Source organism: Petromyzon marinus, chromosome 51, assembly GCF_048934315.1.
Source record: "Petromyzon marinus isolate PM22_M1 ecotype Great Lakes invasive population chromosome 51, UKy_Petmar_22M1.pri1.0, whole genome shotgun sequence".
NCBI lineage: Eukaryota > Metazoa > Chordata > Hyperoartia > Petromyzontiformes > Petromyzontidae > Petromyzon > Petromyzon marinus.
The window spans coordinates 8,309,162-8,331,602 of record NC_133717.1 but is presented as its reverse complement, the minus strand read 5'-3'; the positions used below and the strand labels follow the sequence as shown (position 1 = coordinate 8,331,602).

General features: G+C 50.9%; 1 protein-coding gene across 1 annotated transcript in view; it reads left to right on the top strand.

The window, feature by feature from the left end:
- Positions 1 to 22,126, top strand: part of LOC116953428 (discoidin, CUB and LCCL domain-containing protein 2-like) — a 54,172-nt gene extending 32,046 nt beyond the window's left edge. Inside the window, exons 5-15 of the mRNA XM_032973628.2 lie at positions 409 to 481; positions 2,457 to 2,590; positions 3,277 to 3,317; positions 4,539 to 4,754; positions 5,435 to 5,559; positions 7,762 to 7,942; positions 8,612 to 8,731; positions 9,746 to 9,845; positions 9,973 to 10,022; positions 16,932 to 17,078; positions 17,714 to 22,126. Of these exons, the coding sequence (XP_032829519.2) occupies positions 409 to 481; positions 2,457 to 2,590; positions 3,277 to 3,317; positions 4,539 to 4,754; positions 5,435 to 5,559; positions 7,762 to 7,942; positions 8,612 to 8,731; positions 9,746 to 9,845; positions 9,973 to 10,022; positions 16,932 to 17,078; positions 17,714 to 18,315 (1,789 nt within the window). The 3' untranslated portion in view covers positions 18,316 to 22,126. The remainder of the gene's footprint in view (positions 1 to 408; positions 482 to 2,456; positions 2,591 to 3,276; positions 3,318 to 4,538; positions 4,755 to 5,434; positions 5,560 to 7,761; positions 7,943 to 8,611; positions 8,732 to 9,745; positions 9,846 to 9,972; positions 10,023 to 16,931; positions 17,079 to 17,713) is intronic.
- The last annotated feature ends 315 nt before the right edge of the window (positions 22,127 to 22,441 follow it).

The following is a 22,441-nucleotide window of genomic DNA, read 5'->3' as shown; positions in this document are numbered from 1 at the left end:
ATTAATGAGCGTTTATACATGTGGGAGGAAACTGGAGCATCCACAGAAATCCCACGCGTGCGAGGGTGAAACGCTGTATCCCACACAGATGAAACAGGTGACAGTCCACCTTTTTGCTAAACCCCGTTCTCCTTGCGAGTCAGGGCATTTGCTCCTCCTCGACTCTCACGGGTAGAGGGGAGTTTCGCAACATCTTGTGTGTGTGTGATCCACCAACCCTCTCTGTTGCCTCCACATTGCTGGATTACAGGCAGCCACGTGCGTAGCCACCGCCACCACCACCACCACGCAGCTATTATTCACGTCTCGTCTTATTCTCAAGAGTGACTTGCCGGAGTGGACGGTTTTAACTGATGTATTTGTTTTCGTCTCACACGGGCGTCTCTCTCCTGGGATGCTTGTGTCCAGGAAGTACTGCCCAGCCGGATGCTTCAGCACGGACAGCGAGATCATGGGCTGTCCCGAGACCGGATACAGAGATGTGAGATTCGCGCGCTCACGCACACGCTCGCTGGCATGCAGAAACTAACCTCAGTCAGGACGCATTCGTTTCTATGTGTGTATATGTTGAATTTCTTTCGCACTGTACGTAGCCAACCATGCTAATCAGAAGTGCGCGGGAAGGTCAACAAACCATAGCCTGGCACGATGAGTCTTGCAGTGAGCCCTTCGCGTCACGATGAATTACTCGATGAAAATTACACGTCAGTTCACTGCAGCGTGAGGGCCTCCAACCCGCACCACACTGTCCATGGGGAGGGAGGGTGTTGTTTGATGACCTCACCATGCTGGTCGTGACGGGGTTGGTCCAGGTGGGGGAGCATAGATGTGGGAGCACAGGTAGTACCGTGCAACGGTGGCTTGCGCTGCACTGTCCTGTGCTGCCTCCGGCTCGCCGATGGAGCCTGGCACAATGGCTGGAAGTAAGTGGCGCAGCAGTTCGTGTGCTGCACGCAGGGACCCGGTCACCTGAGTTGGATGCCCAGCTACGACTAAACTTCGGTGACGGATATTCAAAGCAAACCTTGGGCGTCTTTCCCAACAAAAGTGTCAAAAACTAGGCTGGGTTATCTTTGTCGTGTGTGTGTGTGTACACGTGTGTGTGGGGAGCGGCAGTGTAGCGGTTAGCGCGCTGCGCTACGAACCCGGCCACCTGAGTTCGATTCCCGCTCGCAGCCAACACCAGTGGCAATTATCTGAACCGGTCCCGGGCCTCTCCTAGGTCGACTCAGGCTCAAATGAGTAACTGGTGCGGTGTGTAAACATCGCCATTGGGGAGACAAAGGCGGTCGGGCGTGGTGCTGGCCACCCACCCCCTCGTGTACCGTTCCGGCCTTCATAGGGTGCTCGCTAACAGCACTTGCCCGAAGTGTCTGTTTAGGCTATATGGGGGGTCTTTATCTTTGTGTGTGTGTGTACACTTGTGTCCGGGGAGCGGCAGTGTAGTGGTTAGCGCACTGTGTTATGAACCCGACGGTCCGAGTTCGATTCCCGCTCACGGCCAACAGCAGTGGCGAATATCTGTTGCTGGACCTCCCAAGGTAGACTCGGCCTCAAATGAGTAAACATCGCCACTACGGAGTAGAAGGTAGCCGGGCGTGGTGCTGGCCTTTCCCGGCCTACTTAGGTGCTACTCGCTAACAGCACGTGCCCCAACAGTCTGTCAAATTAAACTGGACTAAAGTCGTTGTATTTTACCAGGTAAGGCTCACTGAGCTATGTAGATCTTTTTCATAAGGGACCTGCCCACAAATAATAGCTCAACGAAGTGGCCCATCGTGTGCAAATGTATCGCAGCCAAATACCATAAACGCACCTTGGTTCTAAATATGGTGGGAAAAATTTGAGGACCCGGAGGAAAAATCCACGCGGCCACGGGGAGATACACGAAAACTCCAAATATACAGGCGTCAGGGTCGGGATCGAACCCACTACCTCTTGCATACCAGGCGAGGTAGTTAACATCTCGCCTCTGTGGCACCCTTGAGAGAGGCTATACAGGGGCTCCTTTTACACACTTTCATTTAACTTGCCCTGTTATCTGGTTATATTCTTTCAAGTCTGATGCTTAATTGTCTTCGGATCTACGAAGCCTAACGAGCTGAAACTGTGCATACAGACTTGTCATCTCGCGTACCAGTTCAAGATTCCATTTAAATAACCGGTCCAGGGCATGCCGATCCTGGGTATCCAGACAATAATGAACTATTGTTATTGTCTGGATTGAGATATTAGAATGAATATGTACATATACAAATCATTGTACATATACAAAGGTTAACATTCAAATAAGGAACATTGCATAAAGAAAATTAAACGTATCGAAAGGAAACCACACACTTTTATTCGGCCCACCAAATTTTATTAATTCTGGGGTCAAAATAACGTTTTTTTCTACTTTTGAGTGCATTGATGACTTTTTTGTTTGTTACCTATTTTGTCTTTGTGTCTTTCAGTCTTCACCGCTGTGCAGGGCCGCGGTCCACGCGGGCGTCCTGGCGGCCGACCAGGGCGGCAGCGTCACGGTCCGCCGTGCCTCTGGGGCCCACTACTACAAGGGCACCCGTGCCAACGGCATCGCCTCCACAGAGTCAGTGGCGGCGTGCGCGGGGAAAACCGTCGTGCGTGGCGATGCTGTGTCTCTCTCTCTCTCGCGCGTGGGCGCGCGACGGTGGCGATGTTGATTGGGGAGCTCGATGCCGATGTTGAGGTCTGCCGCTGGGCCCCCGAAGAGAGGGCTGCAGCAGAGAGAGAGAGAGAGAGCGCGCGAGTTTGTGTGGTCTTGCCCATCGTCCAGCTGGCTGTGATGTTAATACAATTTGTGTATATAAAAATAAATATACGGAGGTTTGTATTTTGTTTATAAATATACACACACACGTGTACCAAAATAGGGTACAAGTGTGTGTGTGTATGTGTATTTAATAAGTTTCAAAATTATTTTGTTTTAAGCTGGTAACGAGATCTGACGAGATGAAACGTGATTTCATAATTTGGTCATTTTCGTGTTTATGTAATAATTGTGACTATTATTTCCCTTGTCTTCCAAATTATCAAATAATGTTTCATCTCATCAGATCTCGTTACCCGGTTAAACAAAATAATTCTGAAACGTATTAAATTTACACACACGTGTGTACCCTGTTTAAATACCCTATTCAGGTACGTGTGTATATATTTAATACGTTTTTGTAGTATTTTGCTGAACCAGCTCTTGAGATCCCATGTTTACGTAATAATCGTCATTATTATTATTATTTCCCTTGTCTTCCACAGTGGGCCGCTTTCTGATTGGCTCTTCAAGTTCAAAACCGACGGTAAAGATGACGCAGATCCACGCCAGTTTCCCAGCGCGACTTCCTCCCACATTTCCACATGTGCGGGCGGCCGGGTGGCTCACGGGAGAGCCCCGGCGCTCCTTGAAGCGCCGGCTGTCCCCGTGTGCGCGTGGGTGGGGTTATAGGGCCCCTCTGGCGACCCGCTGCTGGACGTGGGCAGTGCGCGTCGGTGAACGCGCGAAGCGTTTGCTGCGGGGTTAGCGTAGCAGAGCAGCACAACGGCGCGATTTTTCCGCGCCGACCTGTGCCGCTCACCGTGCGCGCCGGCGCGCTTTGATCGCCCCGTCCGAGCGCCGTTGCGGGCTTGCGAGATCTGCCGAGACGGGGCAATCCCTTGGCCCGTTCGGTCACGGGCGGGCACTGCTTGAGAGCAATCCATTCAAAGGCTCGCCGCACGGAACCATTAACCGTGCGTTTTGTGCTCGGCTTCTTCGCTCTTCTAGGGGGTGCTCTTGTTAAGCACTTCAGAGTGCTCCAGTGCGTGCTCTCCGTGAGTATCGGTAGAGGGGAGGGCCTCGTTTATCTTGACAGCGACGGCAAGCGTTGCTGCGTGTGGCCGTATTTCCTCCCGTGGCCTGCGAAAAAAAAATTCCCCAACAGCTACCCATTGGTTTCCGTACAAGGCGAAATGCACATTGGAAAGCCTCGTGTGATCCGCGCGTATATACTTGATTTTTAATTCGTGAGAACAATAACCACCGTCGTATCGATATGCGAGCGATAAGGAGGCGACTAACCGCCGGGGGAGCGAGCAAGTGACAGGAGTGAATTAGTAAGTGGTGGGTCATCACTCAACCTGACTGCGCTACGTTGCATCCCATCGGGTGCAGTGAGGTAGGAACTGGGTGCTCCAGACCCAGACATGACTGCTGAATTCCGACTTGGGCCGAATGTTTGAATTTTTACATCGTAAGTGTACAGCCCTTTAATAAATCCTTCCACCGGTACCTCCGATTGGTGTACGGCTGGCTACGTACTGTGCGAATGAAGTTCAACGTACATATACACATACTACCCACTGCTGGATGACTGCCTCCCGGAGCCGTGCGAGGTCATAGGGGGTTTATCTGGTAGGTGAAGGCGGGCGGAGCATAGACGTTTACAACAAGGAGGACGGCGCAAATACCGAAATGGACTCTTAACTCTCGCGGAACTCGCCCCATCCACCTCCACCCAACGCCTTCCGCTGTTCCGTCTCAGGCTGCGACGCCGCGCTGGGTTTGGCGTCGGGCTCCGTGGCGGACGCCCAGCTCACGGCCTCCTCCACGCTGCAGTGGTACGACGCGCAGGGCGGCCTGCAGGCCTGGCCTGCGCACCACGCCAGGCTGGGCCTGCACGGGCCGCCCTGGGCTCCCTTCAACCTCGACGACCGCCAGTGGCTCCAGGTCGACCTGCAGACGCCCAAGCGCGTCGCGGGTAAGTCACCGCGCCCGCCTGCCACCGGCCTGGGGGAGATGACGCGTACGGACCAACGGCATGCGCCGGGGGAGGTGCCGCGTGCCGGCAGCGGCACGTTCGCCGCTTGTTGCAGAGGTTCGCGGTTGGAATCCGGCAAAGCGCCCTCGTTAACGCCGCGGCGTGTACAACCGTCAAGTGTTACCGCGCCGTCTGATACGCGTCGGGAGTTGAAGGTCGCCGTCCCCCGCGATGTTTAAAACGAGTGAGCCATTGGGTGCCGGCATCTTTGTCGCTCGGAGGCGCCCCGATGCAAAGGGCGACAAGTGCGCTGCTCCCATAGCGACGGCAATAACTAAGTGTGCGACCGAGATGTTTGACTGTGGACCAGACCGAGAGGGTAACGAAACGAAAGCCACAGACTAAGACTTGACGAAAATTACACGGGGGTTGTTAACAAAAAACCATGACCGCAGTGAAAAAGAAGTGTGACTCCATGAAAACGTGCTATTCTTTTTATGAGCCTGAAGTGCTGTTTACTCTTGTGCAGCGACGTTCTTGTCCGTTGGTCAAGTTTCAGGTTCATTTTGTTGAGCCAGGATATGAGTCGCCAAAATGATGAACAATACGAACAATGATGCCGTTTGCTCGGGTGACGGTCGGTGATGACACCTCTCCCCCCAACCCCCTTGGGCCTCCAGGAATCGTGACGACGGGCTCGGCGTATCAGAACTACAACTTCTTTGTGACGGCCTACAAGCTCTCGTACAGCCTGGACGGCGCCAAGTGGAAGTTCTACAAGACGGCCGCCTTGGGTGAGGACAAGGTGAGAGACCCGGGAGCAGCCAGGGTGGCGGAGTGGCTCGGAGTGAGGATGGGGGGGGGGGGACGCATCACACACTGGTGTAGCGCCGAGTCGGCACCGCTGAGCCACCTGGGTTCGAGTCTAGGTTTCAGCCGCCTGCGATTTAAACCGGTTTTAAACCCCTGCGTAATTAACCAGGTCTCCGTTTGTAAGAGCAATGAATTGTCAATGTCCTCTCGTGTGATTTTGTTGCCGTCCACCGCACCCTGGTCTGAATTTAACCATTTAGCGATTCCAGTTTTGAATAGGCCACGGGACTTGTATGAGGAAGTTTTTTTTCTTTTTTTTTAAATACTCTGAGGTGGTCGGGCGGATCGGGAGTCGAAGCGCTGAGCCGACACCGCTAAGAATCCCCGCCTGTGGTGTCACCGTGGCCGCTCACGTGGTGCACGCGTGACGACAGGACGGGTCGAGATGCCCGAGCGCGTCGCTGCGTTTGCGTTGGACCGACACGTGACGCTACGCTCTCTTGCCGACTGATGCCGCAGGCGACGGATGCGTCGATGTCGCCTCCTCTGACCCTGCTTGACCCCCGAGCCGGATTCAGAATCTTAAGTATTTATACTGGAGGAATGCAATGAGCTCTAAAGCCGTCCAGTCGCGGCAGGTCAGAACGTGACAGCAACACAATAGGAGTGCAAAGTATAGTAATGGTAATCAAATTGCTTTAAAAATATATATATACAGTAAAACCTTGGATTGCGAGTAACTTGGTCTGCGAGCGTTTTGCAAGACGAGCCAACGTTTTAAGTACGTTTTAACTTGATAAACGAGCGAGGTCTTGCAATACGAGCAGTACGTATACGCTTTGTCTGCCGAGCGTCACGTGATCACAACTGAGTCGATGGTTCTTCTCTCTCTCTCACTGCAGGATTGTGGGTAATCGTCTCCCATGCTCGGTCTCAGTCGGCGTGTCTCACTCGTGTAGTCAACATCCGTGCGAGCGTATACTGTTTACTATAGTGTTGTGACCACGTGTGTGTGTGTAAAGCATTTTTTTATTTTGTGTCCAAGTGTAGTGACTGTTCTTTAGTAACTGTACTGCAACAATGCTTTTTGCCTCCTCAAAAGGAGGCAAAAGCGAGTGTCATTCGATAGGTTCCTTGTTAAATTCGCACAAAAAGAAAAAGATTCCAGTGAACTAACAGATGGCAGTGATTCCGTTAGTGACAGTGTAAGTCGTCCTACACAATAACCCTCCTCTCCTCTCTCTCGTCTCCCTCACACCAGCCACGGTTAAATTTAATTAATAAATTTGATTACTTTACATTAAATTTAAGTAATAAAAATATAAAAAGGTATTTTGTATTAATATTTTTTATATGAATATTTTTGGGTTGTGGAACGAATCATCTGAGTTTCCATTATTTCTTATGGGGAAATTCACTTTGATATACGAGTACTTTGAATCACAAACACGTTTCCGGAACGAATTATGCTCGCAATCCAAGGTTTTACTGTGTATAAAAATAAAGCGAAGCTATGTTTTATCTTAAATCTTGACTTAAAGCTTTCGTGACTGCAGGAATTCATATTCTTTGGGTCTTTCGGTAAAGTCACGTAGAACAATTTTTTGTTACACAAAACTAATTTTTTCTCCTTCCTCTTTTCTTCTCCTGTTGACGATTGCTTGTTTTGCTATCGAAACGGCATAGTTATTTGTAAAAAAAAAAAAAATGTTCTACGTGACTTTACCGAAAGACCCAAAGAATATGTTTTATCTTACCAGATAAAGCCCACTGAGCCATCCGCTTCTCTTTCAGAAGCGACCTGGCCATCACAAATGATTGCTCGACGATGTGGCTTACCGTGACCAATCTCATCGCGGTTTAGTTCTGGCTCTGCATGGCAGCTAACCGGTGGAAAAACGCTCGAACAATGAGAGCCGCCCCTCCCGTCCCTGCGCTCGCCGTGCTCAGCCCGGAAGCGTCAGTGGAGAAATGGTACCGGTCTTCCACTGCCGCCCCCCCCCCCCCCCCACGACCCACCCCTCCCGTGTTTTTCAGGGAACCCCTGCCTGACCTCCGACCCCAAAGTTCAAGTATTATTTGTTTAACCGTGCGCGAAGCCGAGGAGGACCGCCAGGATGAGTCTCAATTGCAAGCGTGACCTGGTTCACTCTCCCCCCCCACCGCGCGCTCCACCACCACCACCCTCCCCCAGGTGTTCGAAGGCAACACCAACCAGTGGCAGGAGGCGCGCCATTCCCTGCTGCCGGCTCTGGCGTCGGCGCGCTTCGTGCGTCTCCACCCGACGGCGTGGCACGGCAAGATCGCGCTCAAGGCCGAGCTGCTGGGCTGCGAGCCGCTGGGTCCGCGTGCCGCCCACATTCCAGCCGTGCGCCGTGAGTGTCCACGTGCACCGCGACCCCACCCCCCTCCCCCGCCACCCTCCTCCCTCCTCCCTCACCCCCCTCCTCCCTCGCCCCTGTCCCCCGTCCCCCTCCCCCGTCCCCCTCCCCCATTGCCGGGCAATGTAATGAAGATAACAACGATGACCTCTGTTTTATGAAGCGCCTTTCATATTGGAGTATCCCAAAGCTACACTGGCGAGTAAAGGAAAAAATGTCAGCGAAATAGAAAGTTTACAACAATAACTGAACTTTAAAATTGCAATAAAATTAATAACTATGAATAAAAAAAAAGAATAACTATAGAGTAATCTAATCGGACAACAAATTTTTTTAGAAATTTAATTACAGGACAATGTACCCACTGGTGTTGTATGTATGTTAAACTTCTTTCGCACCGTACATAGCCAACCGTGCTAGCCGGGGGTGTGGGGGAAGGACCACATACTAAACGCAAAAAGCAGTTCTAAAGAAATGAGTTTTTCAATCTAAATTGTTTAAAAGTGCACAGCTCCGGTGGGTTCTTAATATCGGAAGGAGGAGCGTTCCAGACGGCCGCAGAAGCGCGAAATAGAACGTTGACAACAATGACGGTGGCCGTCGTTCGTTCGAAGGCCACACATGGGGTCGATCTTTGCCTTTGCTGTTTCCTCCCCACCCAAGCTCGCCTCTCGAACACGAGGACCCGCGACAGCACCGCGATGATGGAGACGCTCTCTTCGCACGAGGGCGGCGCGGTGACGCGCAACGGCAACGGCACCCTGCACGTCGAGGAGAGTCAGGGTACGGGGGGACCCAGACAAAAAAAAAAGCATGCTTCAAATCGCTTTAAACTATTGTCATTGTAGTAGTGCGTATTTAATGTGGCGCTGCACTCTGATGTTGTGTGAGAAAACATTTATTAGAAAGTCTATTCAACTAAGTAGAACGTTTTGATGTAAAGCTTTCGTGACTGCAGTGATTCATATTCTTGGTTCTTTCGGTAAAGTCACGTTGAAGGGAAACAATAAAATAATAACATGTATTATATATACCAGATAAAGCCCTTCAACGTGACTTTACCGAAAGAACCACGAATATAAGTAGAACGTGTTGTCTAAATTTATTTAAAGTTGCGCATTTTGATGTGACGTCACATTTCTCAACCCCCCCCTCCCCCCCTCTCGTCACACATCGTCACAAATGTCTGACCCACCCCCCAGGTGCATGACGTCATTTACGGACGGCCCCTTAACCGAAAGGACAGTTTGTGTTATGGTCGAAACGTCGTGAGAATTTTTATTGTTTTATATATATACTTTATTATTTTGTTGTTTCCCTTCAACGTGACTTTACCGAAAGAACTAAGAATAGGACAGTTATCGTTACTTCCTTTGTTAGTCGTCATACGTGTGGCGCATTCCGCATGTCGCGGAGACGGGCATTGTTTGCCTTTGCGTCCACTCGGCCGTGGGCGAGTACCTGGTGCGGCGTGTAAACATCGCCACCGGGCATGGCGTTGGCCAACCCCACCCCCCCCCCCCATCGTGTGCCGTGCCGGCCTTCTTCATAGGTGCTGCTCGCTAACAGCGCTTGCCCCAACAGTCTGTTACGGGGCTACGCAGGGGGGAATCTTTGGCTTGCTTGCCAGTTCTTCTGCCCGTTCTCGTCTGACGGTCACCGTGTAAAGTTTTGAGACGTTTTGCCGACATTGCAATATATAATCCTTTCCTCACCCTCCGTTTTCTCTCCTCCGCCTGCAATCACCGACATCGCTATCGCCACCATCGCCACCTCCGCCATCAACACCTCCACCAGGCTGGAATGCGTGGTGGGTGGCATTGCCCGTTACCTTGGCATTGACAACTCTCGTCTCGGTGCTGGTGATCTACGCGTGCGTGAGGAACAGGAAAAGCAGGTGTGTGGTCTGCGGCTGCGCCCGCTGTCTCGGTCTCGGTCAACCACAGCTTTCTCAAAGTGTCCGTTCGCTCGAGACTCCCCCCGTTGCTCGGCGTTGATTCCATTGTCACCTCTGTCCGTCGCAGACGCAAGGCGGCGGAGGGAGCGGCGAGCACGCAACTTGGGCGCAGAGCGGGTGAGCGTCTGTCGTGGCGGGGCAGCAGCAGCACGTGCGGCTGCGCGGTGAAAAAATCCAATGTGGCACGGCGCTTCTATGCCGTGCGATTTTTTTTTTTTTTTTTACGTTGGGGCGGATCTTGGGAGCGCCCGCGCGTGTGCCGCGCGGCGGCTGTGGGACCTGGCGGAGGGTAAGAACGCGTTGACTGTACTTCTGCCCTCCCACGTCTACGCCATCCGCTGCGTTGACGAAGGCTGGCGGCGGCATCGGTGGTGAGGGGAGGGGAGGGGGGGTGCCCTCCTCCAGCGGTGAATTGACAACAGGGCTGCTGCTACGTGTACACGCGCAGTCTACAATCACAGCGCGTAATACATTTTGCAATACGTTTTGCATGACGCACGGGCGCGTGTTGTTGTGTGTAACGTCTGTGTTTGCACATGTAAACGTGTAGGAAACAATGCGTACACGTACACGCACACACAAGGAACTTGATAGGCTCTGTGCGAGCGGGCTTTTGCACGCCAATCCGTTTTGCACGGACCCAGTTGCGCGAGTATTCCCCGCAGACTCTCCGCATCTTCTGCAGGGAGATTAACAAAAGGTGCGACACCGCTCCCCCCCCCCCCCCAACTCCAAACTCGCTCGACTGTAAAGTGATCTGGGCACACGAGGCTTGGGGTCGGAGTTCACGTTTGGTCTAAACACGTGACGGTCGGAGTGTCTTCCATCACTCCTCCCGGTGCAAAGTGTTTGGAACGGCGTAACGCAAAACAACAACAGCAACCGACCTCTAACGAATGGCAGATTTGAAATAGGTCCTTAAGCACGTGATGCAAATGCTCGACACTTCGACTTGTGACACCGCTCTAGGTGTTGATCGGACCGTCCCCTGTTTGGCTCTTGGTAAGGAAATCAGTCTCGGGAAACCCCTGCCCTCCAGGGTTCATTGGAACCGGGGATTTAAGCGTTGCTCACTCAAGCGATAACTCTTTCTGAAGGGAGTGACATGCGATAATGAAATCCTAAACGACGACGATGATGATTGCAATAATGATGTTTTAATGGAGCCCCGGTAAGGCATCTACGAGCGATGCCACACACAACAAGTGACTTGCTTCTCATCCGAAACTCTGTGAAGGGCACCCCCAGTGGCAGCTGTGTCTAATCCCAATCGAGCAAATTTCTGGGTCATTTTTCGAATGGGAACAAATCCGGACTCGCTGCACGACGATGGCCAGCTGAAAGACCTGATGACCTCTCAACGTAACGAGCAGGGTATTGGCACGTAACGACCAGGGTGTTGTTACGTAACGACCAGGGTATTGTTACGTAACGACCAGGGTATTGTTACGTAACGACCAGGGTATTGTTACGTAACGACCAGGGTATTGCTACGTAACGACCAGGGTATTGTTACGTAACAAGCAGGGTATTGTAACGTAACGATCAGGGTATTGTTACGTAACGACCAGGGTATTGTTACGTAACGAGCAGGGTATTGTTACGTAACGAGCAGGGTATTGTTACGTAACGAGCAGGGTATTGTTACGCAATGAGGAGGGTATTGTTACGTAACGAGCAGGGTATTGTTACGTAACGACCAGGGTATTGTTACGTAACGAGCAGGGTATTGTTACGTAACGACCAGGGTATTGTTACGTAACGAGCAGGGTATTGTTACGTAACGAGCAGGGTATTGTTACGTGACGAGCAGGGTATTGTTACGCAATGAGCAGGGTATTGTTACATAACGGCCTGGGTATTGTAACGACCAGGGTATTGTCACGTAACGGCCAGGGTATTGTTACGTAACGACCAGGGTATTGCTACGTAACGACCAGGGTATTGTTACGTAACGACCTGGGTATTGTTACGTAACGAGCAGGGTATTGTTACGTAACGAGCAGGGTATTGTCACGTAACGAGCAGGGTATTGTTACGTAACGACCAGGGTATTGTTACGTAATGACCAGGGTATTGGTACGTAACGAGCAGGGTATTGTTACGTAACGAGCAGGGTATTGTTGCTTAACGACCAGGGTATTGTTGCGTAACGAGCAGGGTATTGTTACGTAACGACCAGGGTATCGTTGCGTAACGAGCAGGGTGTTGTTACGTAACGAGCAGGGTATTGTTACGTAACGAGAAGGGTATTGGCACGTAACGAGCAGGGAATTGTTACGTAACGACCAGGGTATTGTTACGTAACGACCAGGGTATTGTTACGTAACGACCAGGGTATTGCTACGTAACGACCAGGGTATTGCTACGTAACGATCAGTGTATTGTTACGTAACGGCCAGGGTATTGTTACGTAACGACCTGTGTATTGTTACGTAACGACAGGGTATTGTCACGTAACGACCAGGGTATTGTTACGTAATGGTGGTATTGTTACGTAGCGACCAGGGTGTTGTTACGTAACGACCAGGGTATTGTTACGTAACGACCAGGGTATTGTCACGTAACGGCCAGGGTATTGTTACGTAACGACCAGGGTATTGTTACGTAACGACAGGGTATTGTTACGTAACGACCAGGGTATTGTTCCGTAACGACCAGGGTTTTGTTACGTAACGACCAGGGTGTAGTTACGTAACGACCAGGGTATTGTTACGTAACGACCAGGGTTTTGTTACGTAACGACAGGGTATTGTTACGTTGCGACCAGGGTGTTGTTACGTAACGACCAGGGTATTGTTACGTAACGACCAGGGTATTGTTACGTAACAACCAGGGTACTGTTACGTAACGACCAGGGTGTTGCAACGTAACGACAGGGTATTGTTACGTAATGACCAGGGTATTGTTACGTAACGACCAGGGTATTGTTACGTAACGACAGGGTATTGTTACGTAACGACCAGGGTATTGTCACGTAACGACCAGGGTAATGTTACGTAACGACCAGGGTATTGTTACGTGACGACCTGGGTATTGTTACGTGACGACCAGGGTAATGTTACGTAACGACCAGGGTATTGTTACGTGACGACCTGGGTATTGTTACGTAACGACCAGGGTAATGTTACGTAACGACCAGGGTATTGTTACGTAACGACCAGGGTATTGTTACGTGACGACCTGGGTATTGTTACGTAACGACCAGGGTATTGTTACGTGACGACCTGGGTATTGTTACGTAACGACCAGGGTATTGTTACGTAATGACCTGGGTATTGTTACGTACCGACAGGGTATTGTTACGTAACGACAGGGTATTGTTACGTAACGACCAGGGTATTGTTACGTAACGACCAGGGTATTGTTACGTAACGACCAGGGTATTGTTACGTAACGACCAGGGTATTGTTACGTAACGTCAGGGTATAGTTACGTAACGACAAGGGTATTGGTACGTAACGACCAGGGTGTTGTTACGTAACGACCGGGGTATTGTTACGCAACGACAGGGTATTGTTACGTAACGACCAGGGTATTGCTACGTAACGATCAGTGTATTGTTACGTAACGACCAGGGTATTGTTACGTAACGACCAGGGTATTGTTACGTGACGACAGGGTATTGTTACGTAACGACCAGGGTATTGTTACGTCACGACCAGGGTATTGTTACGTCACGACCAGGGTATTGTTACGTCACGACCAGGGTATTGTTACGTCACGACCAGGGTATTGTTACTTCACGACCAGGGTATTGTTACGTAACGACAGGGTATTGTTACGTAACGACCAGGGTATTGTTACGTAACGACAGGGTGTTGTTACGTAATGAACAGGGTATTGTTACGTAACGCCAGGGTATTGTTACGTAATGACCAGGGTATTGTTACGTAACGACCAGGGTATTGTTACGTAATGACCAGGGTATTGTTCCGTAACGACCAGGGTTTTGTTACGTAACGACCAGGGTGTAGTTACGTAACGACCAGGGTATTGTTACGTAACGACCAGGGTTTTGTTACGTAACGACAGGGTATTGTTACGTTGCGACCAGGGTGTTGTTACGTAACGACCAGGGTATTGTTACGTAACGACCAGGGTATTGTTACGTAACAACCAGGGTACTGTTACGTAACGACCAGGGTGTTGCAACGTAACGACAGGGTATTGTTACGTAATGACCAGGGTATTGTTACGTAACGACCAGGGTATTGTTACGTAACGACAGGGTATTGTTACGTAACGACCAGGGTATTGTCACGTAACGACCAGGGTAATGTTACGTAACGACCAGGGTATTGTTACGTGACGACCTGGGTATTGTTACGTGACGACCAGGGTAATGTTACGTAACGACCAGGGTATTGTTACGTGACGACCTGGGTATTGTTACGTAACGACCAGGGTAATGTTACGTAACGACCAGGGTATTGTTACGTAACGACCAGGGTATTGTTACGTGACGACCTGGGTATTGTTACGTAACGACCAGGGTATTGTTACGTGACGACCTGGGTATTGTTACGTAACGACCAGGGTATTGTTACGTAATGACCTGGGTATTGTTACGTACCGACAGGGTATTGTTACGTAACGACAGGGTATTGTTACGTAACGACCAGGGTATTGTTACGTAACGACCAGGGTATTGTTACGTAACGACCAGGGTATTGTTACGTAACGACCAGGGTATTGTTACGTAACGTCAGGGTATAGTTACGTAACGACAAGGGTATTGGTACGTAACGACCAGGGTGTTGTTACGTAACGACCGGGGTATTGTTACGCAACGACAGGGTATTGTTACGTAACGACCAGGGTATTGCTACGTAACGATCAGTGTATTGTTACGTAACGACCAGGGTATTGTTACGTAACGACCAGGGTATTGTTACGTGACGACAGGGTATTGTTACGTAACGACCAGGGTATTGTTACGTCACGACCAGGGTATTGTTACGTCACGACCAGGGTATTGTTACGTCACGACCAGGGTATTGTTACGTCACGACCAGGGTATTGTTACTTCACGACCAGGGTATTGTTACGTAACGACAGGGTATTGTTACGTAACGACCAGGGTATTGTTACGTAACGACAGGGTGTTGTTACGTAATGAACAGGGTATTGTTACGTAACGCCAGGGTATTGTTACGTAATGACCAGGGTATTGTTACGTAACGACCAGGGTATTGTTACGTAATGACCAGGGTATTGTTACGTAACGACCAGGGTTTTGTTACGTAACGACCAGGGTGTAGTTACGTAACGACCAGGGTATTGTTACGTAACGACCAGGGTTTTGTTACGTAACGACAGGGTATTGTTACGTTGCGACCAGGGTGTTGTTACGTAACGACCAGGGTATTGTTACGTAACGACCAGGGTATTGTTACGTAACAACCAGGGTACTGTTACGTAACGACCAGGGTGTTGCAACGTAACGACAGGGTATTGTTACGTAATGACCAGGGTATTGTTACGTAACGACCAGGGTATTGTTACGTAACGACAGGGTATTGTTACGTAACGACCAGGGTATTGTCACGTAACGACCAGGGTAATGTTACGTAACGACCAGGGTATTGTTACGTGACGACCTGGGTATTGTTACGTGACGACCAGGGTAATGTTACGTAACGACCAGGGTATTGTTACGTGACGACCTGGGTATTGTTACGTAACGACCAGGGTAATGTTACGTAACGACCAGGGTATTGTTACGTAACGACCAGGGTATTGTTACGTGACGACCTGGGTATTGTTACGTAACGACCAGGGTATTGTTACGTGACGACCTGGGTATTGTTACGTAACGACCAGGGTATTGTTACGTAATGACCTGGGTATTGTTACGTACCGACAGGGTATTGTTACGTAACGACAGGGTATTGTTACGTAACGACCAGGGTATTGTTACGTAACGACCAGGGTATTGTTACGTAACGACCAGGGTATTGTTACGTAACGACCAGGGTATTGTTACGTAACGTCAGGGTATAGTTACGTAACGACAAGGGTATTGGTACGTAACGACCAGGGTGTTGTTACGTAACGACCGGGGTATTGTTACGCAACGACAGGGTATTGTTACGTAACGACCAGGGTATTGCTACGTAACGATCAGTGTATTGTTACGTAACGACCAGGGTATTGTTACGTAACGACCAGGGTATTGTTACGTGACGACAGGGTATTGTTACGTAACGACCAGGGTATTGTTACGTCACGACCAGGGTATTGTTACGTCACGACCAGGGTATTGTTACGTCACGACCAGGGTATTGTTACGTCACGACCAGGGTATTGTTACGTCACGACCAGGGTATTGTTACGTAACGACAGGGTATTGTTACGTAACGACAGGGTATTGTTACGTAACGACAGGGTGTTGTTACGTAATGAACAGGGTATTGTTACGTAACGCCAGGGTATTGTTACGTAATGACCAGGGTATTGTTACGTAACGACCAGGGTATTGTTACGTAATGACCAGGGTATTGTTACGTAACGACCAGGGTATTGTTACGTAACGACCAGGGTATTGTTACGTAATGACAGGGTATTGTTACGTAACGACCAGGGTATTGTTATGTAATGACAGGGTATTGTTACGCAACGACCAGGGTATTGTTACGTAACGACAGGGTATTGTTACGTCACGACCAGGGTATTGTTACGTAATGACAGGGTATTGTTACGTAACGACCAGGGTATTGTTATGTAATGACAGGGTATTGTTACGTAACGACCAGGGTATTGTTACGTAATGACCAGGGCCCGCCTGCCTGTCGGAGTCGAACCGCGAATCTCCGCCAACGTGCGGCGAGCGCCCCACGGCCGGGCCTCGTCGCTGTCCCAAGACGTAGTCGGAGGGGGGGGGGGGGGGGGTGGTCTGGTCAGCGGCCTTCATTGGTGCTTGAAATGCTGCACGACTCCGACCCCCCCCCACCCCCCCACCCCCTGCGACTCCCCCCCCCACCCCACCACGTGACGATGTCGTCGCCGTGACGACCCACGCAGGCCGCTGCCTGAGCCTCAAGAGGATCTTCCCGAGCCGCATCCCCGAGCCGGCCGACTCGCTCATCAACATCCACTACCACCCGGACAAGCGGCAGTCGCACGACATCGGCGCCGTGCTCAGCAACATCGAGGGGGCTCGCCACCCGGGTGCGTGTGTGCGTGTGTGTGTGTGTGTGCGTGTGTGTGTGTGTGTGCGCGTGTGTGTGTGCGTGCGCGTGTGTGTGCGTGCGTGTGTGTGTGTGTGTGTGCGTGTGTGCGTGTGTGTGCGCGTGTGTGTGCGTGTGTGTGCGTGTGTGTGTGTGCGTGTGTGTGTGTGCGTGTGTGTGTGTGTGCGTGTGTGTGTGCGTGTGTGTGCGTGTGTGTGTGCGTGTGTGTGTGCGTGCGCGTGTGTGTGTGCGTGTGTGTGTGCGTGTGTGTGTGTGTGCGTGCGTGCGGGGAGCAGGAGTGCAGCATTTACCGCGTTGTGCTGCTACGAACCCGGCGACCCGAGTTCGATTTCCGCTCGCGGCCACCAACACCGGTGACGGTTTTCTGAACCGGTCCTGGGCCTCCCCCAGGACGACTCGGCCTCAAATGAGTACCTGGTGCAGGCAGCCGGGCTTGGTGCTGGCCACGCAACCCGTCGTGTGACGTGCCGGCCTTCATTGGTGCTTGCTTAACAGCCCCAAAAGTATGTTATGGCCATGCAAGGGGGTCTTTGTACACGTAAAGTGAACCTGGTTATATTTATCGTCATCTCCCCTCTATTTTCACATCCTACCCCGCATCGTCTCTCCTCCCAGACTACGCCGTGCCGCTCATGGCTCCAGGCCAGGTGAGGAAGGGCTCCACCTTCAAACCGGACGAGTCGGCCTGGCGGGACGATCCCCACCGCGCGGCCGTGCCTCGGCCTCAGCCGCCGTTGCCGGCGGCGGCGGCGGCGGCGATGGCGCCGAGCCAGCACACGTACACGGAGCCCATCCCGAGTGGACGGCCCGAATACGCCATGCCCATCGTGCTTCAGAGGGGCGCGGCCTCCCCGGCCATCATCGCTCCGCCCGCCACCACCACCGGCGGCGTCGCGAGCTCCCTCGGCGCTAGCTACGACCGGCCCGGCCAACGCAAGCCGGCTCCCGGCGGACTCGGAGTTAAGAAGCCGCGGCCGCGGCCCGGTGGTGTGCCGGCTGCGGCAATTGAGGTGGAGCTGGGGTACAAGGCGCCGATTCCGGTGGACTTGAGCAAGCCGGAGGAGGACTCGGGTTACCGCACGCCCAGGGCGGCCGTGGCGCTCGCACCGGCGTTGCCGGCATTGCCGGCAGGGATGACGACTGCTGCGGCACCGCCGCCGCCGCCGCCGCCGTGCGACTACGATGCCCCGAGAGCGGACCGGCAGTTTGACGTTTGACGGCGCACTACGTGGCGGTGGTGGCGGTGGCGGTGGTGGTGACCACTGGCAGGTCGGGGGAGTGCCCCCCCCCCCCCCCCTTACTGAGTTGTGTCGAGCGCAGATTCGTTCAGTCGTTCTCGCTCGTTGTGGGGGGAGGGTGGAGACGGTTGCGTGACTCCCGGTGACGGTACGCGGCATGCGACGGTGAAATTATTCGGCGATTTTTTTTTTAATCCAATCGATGCTCGTGGTCTTGCTAAATGCGTCGGATCATGCGTGTGATCAGCGCTCTCCGCTATGAGCCTGGCAAGTCGAGTTCAATACCTGGCTGTGGCTATATCTAAACTGGACCGCCTCCCCCGCCCGCCTTCACCAAATCTCAACCTGCACAGACCAGCTTAATGAAGTTTGGTCAAACAATTCCCATGGCCACCACAGCATGGGGGAAGGCCTTCATTCAGCAGTGGATGAACAAATGTCTTGAGATGAACACTGTATGTTAATCTGACGGAGCAAAACGAAACTAGACAATTGGGGCGGAGTTAACGAGAAGCGATACGGTGAAAATGAGACCGAAATTCGCACTCCCGATATTGTGTTTTCCATGTCGTACCTCTCGCGCGTTCTCCGGTACTGTTTCACTCCAGTTCCCGAAGAAGCTCCCGTGGAGCAAAAACGTCAGACAATGCCCCGTGGGACCGAATCGTTGCATGCCCCGTTTTTTTTAACAGGGAGTGGCTACTTGCGTGTGCGAAAGAAGTTGTGTATGAGGAAGACTGCTGATCACGTACCACTGTTGGCACAATGGTTGGGTCCATTGCAGGGAGGTTGCTTCTCCATAGGACGGTGGACTACTTGCGTTGTGAGTGCAATTTCATAACTGATTCCCCTCGGGAGTTTTTTGTTTGTTTGTTCGTAAGATGAATATATTTTTTAAAGATTGTTTTTTTTTCATTTGTTGCAGTTGGGGAAACATTAATCAAGGAGGAGGAATGGCACTCCCGACGAAAAGGTTAATTTGCGTGACGTTTTTTTCCAGAACTTGTTTTCAAATTCTTCAGCAAATGCCTTTTATAGTCTCGGATCTCGTTCAAATATGATCCGCCCCCTCCTTAGCTCTTAGATGGAGTTCTTTTGCCAATAATATATCCGTTTATCAAGTTTTTCCAAGACACTAAACAAGCCTTTGTAGACAAATTGATCGGATCTTGCTTTGAAACATCCACTCTCTTCAGACTTACTTTCCATTGACGTGCCATTCCTCCCGTAATATATATATTTAGTTCGTAACATGAACCTCTTCAGGAGCCTGTGAAAATCAGTAACTAAACGGTTATTACCGCTTCGGTGTCCTTAAAGGTTAAATCGCCATCCTGACGACCGATGTAGGACAGGAGTTGGATAACCAATTTCCTTAACCAGCGCCAAAAATAGGAGTTTAAAATATTGTTTTGGCGGGCGGCACCTTAACGTGTATCTCGGCGTTGTCCAATAATTAATCACTGCAAACAATAAATCGCGTTCACCGTGGAACAGGTGACCTCGTGAAGGTGTGCAGTGAAAGAAGAGACGGTAAAGGTGCCGCCCTGCAATTGCCTGCTCGGACCACTGCTGACGGACGAGCCTCCACGTGTCGGAACTCTGGAGGTTATGATGGCCTACTCTTCCACGTTGACTCGCTGTGTTGGAAGAGGTCGGCGTACCTGCAGATTGACTAACTGCGGCTGAACCCATTTATACTGCTGCTGGGTGGACAGGAGTGTGGGGGGGTGGGGAGATTCGAGAAAGTTGCATCGTTGCTTCGACTTCCGTGCCAGGAAATGGAATCGAACCGGCGAGCTCTGGATTGCAGGCCGAGTGCGATGCTGCGAACCGCTACTCCGCGGTAGTTCGACCGTGGTACATTTTAGAAACGTGGTTTCCTGTGCTTACGAGTTCCAGCGAAGCTCTTAGAATCTGCTTTGGTGTGGGGCCGTGTGTCACAACTGCTTCGACACATTAAACAGGTCCTCGAGAGCAGGAGGCCTGCCGGACAGTGTGCTACTGTTGTCAGTTTATGCGATGTTTTAAAAAAAAAATCACGATGCCACTGCTAAAATGCTCTGTGATCTTGAGGTCGAGTACAGAACGAGAGTCCGGTTTAAAGATAAGACGCGTTGTCGATAAGGGAGTTAAGGCAATTAAACGTCGCAATGTTAGGAGAGATCTTAAGGGTGGGCAGGACCGCTCACTCATAAGTCGATTGACAAAGTCGAAATAAATCAAACGATAATTAATAACGCAAGATAGTGGTGAAATGCTATGAACATTACTTTGTTTATATAATCATTAACACAAATATACTTACCTCTGCCACATCGGTTGAAGCGCATAATGTTGTGATGTCATGCCAGCCATGTTGCATGGGTGACTTTCATGGTGGCCATGTTGCATCGGGGTTGTCTTCCTGGCAGTCGATTGGCTGGGGCAGTGGGCGGGAGTCATGACGTAATCCCTAGCAACCACTGGCATCTCACGAAGACGCCCGTAATTTATTTTGACCTATGATCCATTTATCTTCAAATCTTACTGTGACAGTCGCTGCCTGCCTGCACTTAAGACACATTTTAAGACCATTTTGTGTACCCGGGGGGCGGGGGGGGGGAGAGGGGGGGGAAGGGGAGGGGCTGGGTTATTGTGCCATTTCCATATCGGCCACCCAGCCCTGACTACCACTACCTAGAGCGATGTGATACGGGCACCGTACCGCGATTCAACTGTGACATGCGTGTGGCCACTTGCGGGACAGAACGCCTGCTTTGGGTTTTCACTTTAGCAGCTGCTGATCCGCGTGCGACGAGGCTCTTTAAAGAAACGGTTATTTTCGCGTCCTTTGCGGAGAATCTTAATAACACAATAAACAATGCCTCCTTCCCGTATCTCTCTTCTATATATATAAAAAAATAGTATGAAAAGAATATGAATAGGTTTCACTCCTGCCAATAAAACATGTTAAGATGTCCAAACACTAAATAGAAACCTTTGCAAGGAATCGTGTCTGCAACCTATATTAATTTTTTCATTCAAAAAAATTATGTCAAAGTATCCTGACTCTACTCTTTGGTTTTTTTTTCGGTAAAGTCACGTAGGTAAAACAAAATTAAAATAAAAGAAAACAACTAAATCAAATCACGACGCTTCGGAGGCAACACAAGCTTACGTCTTCAGGTGGAACAGTCACAGCAAGATAGCTGCATCAAGAGTGTGAATATAGTATAGTTTTCACCTACGTGACTTTACCCAACAGAACCAAAGAGTATAGAACCAAAGAGTGTGAATCATTGCAGTCACGAAAGCTTCAAATCTAGAACTATCCTGACTCTGCTGATGGAGCCCGGTCATCGTTAACCCATTTAGCCACCCAGAGAGGGCGCTTGCCCACGGACGTCTGGGAGTTCAGGGAGCCTTGGGTTACAGCACGCCTGATTTGCTGATGAAACAAATGGAATGTTGGAAACGTGTGCCAGAGGTTTTGCTTACACTTAACCAGTGCTAATGAGATGCGCTCCCAGGTGGCCGTGCGGCCGAAGGGTTGTTTTGAGCGGAGAGGCAAAATATGGGAAGGAGAACGGCGTTTATTCTGTTCGTCTTAAAGAATAGCGGAGTGTTCACCCGGCCTGCTTTTCAAAAAGCCAAGGCAGCTTTTATTAGCGTTAACGTGCTTTTATATAAACGAGGATGTTATTTTAACAAATGTCGCGATTGTATGTTTTTTTTGTATGTACAAAACGAATTAAAGAGACAACTATGTGATAGTTTATATATATATAAAACATAACGGTCGGTGGTCGTCCTGTGTGGAGTGTCGCAACGGTGTGCGTGCGTGTCTTGTCTTAATTCTTTCTGACCAGAGGCAGGGGTGCGGCGGGGAGGGAGGACCCTTGGCTGGAGCTCGCTCCTCCATCCCGTCCAATTCACCGCCACGACCAACATCAATGGGCGAGTGATGTTAGCGCCGAGTTCGGGTCACTCGCAGGGTTGCATTCTCGCATCGCGGAATCGTGAGAGGCGTTGGCGGCTTGGGGGGAGGACTTCTTCCAGCAGTTGGTGAATCGTAGCCGATGAAGACAATTTATTAACAGGTCCTGGGATTCTTTCCGCCTTC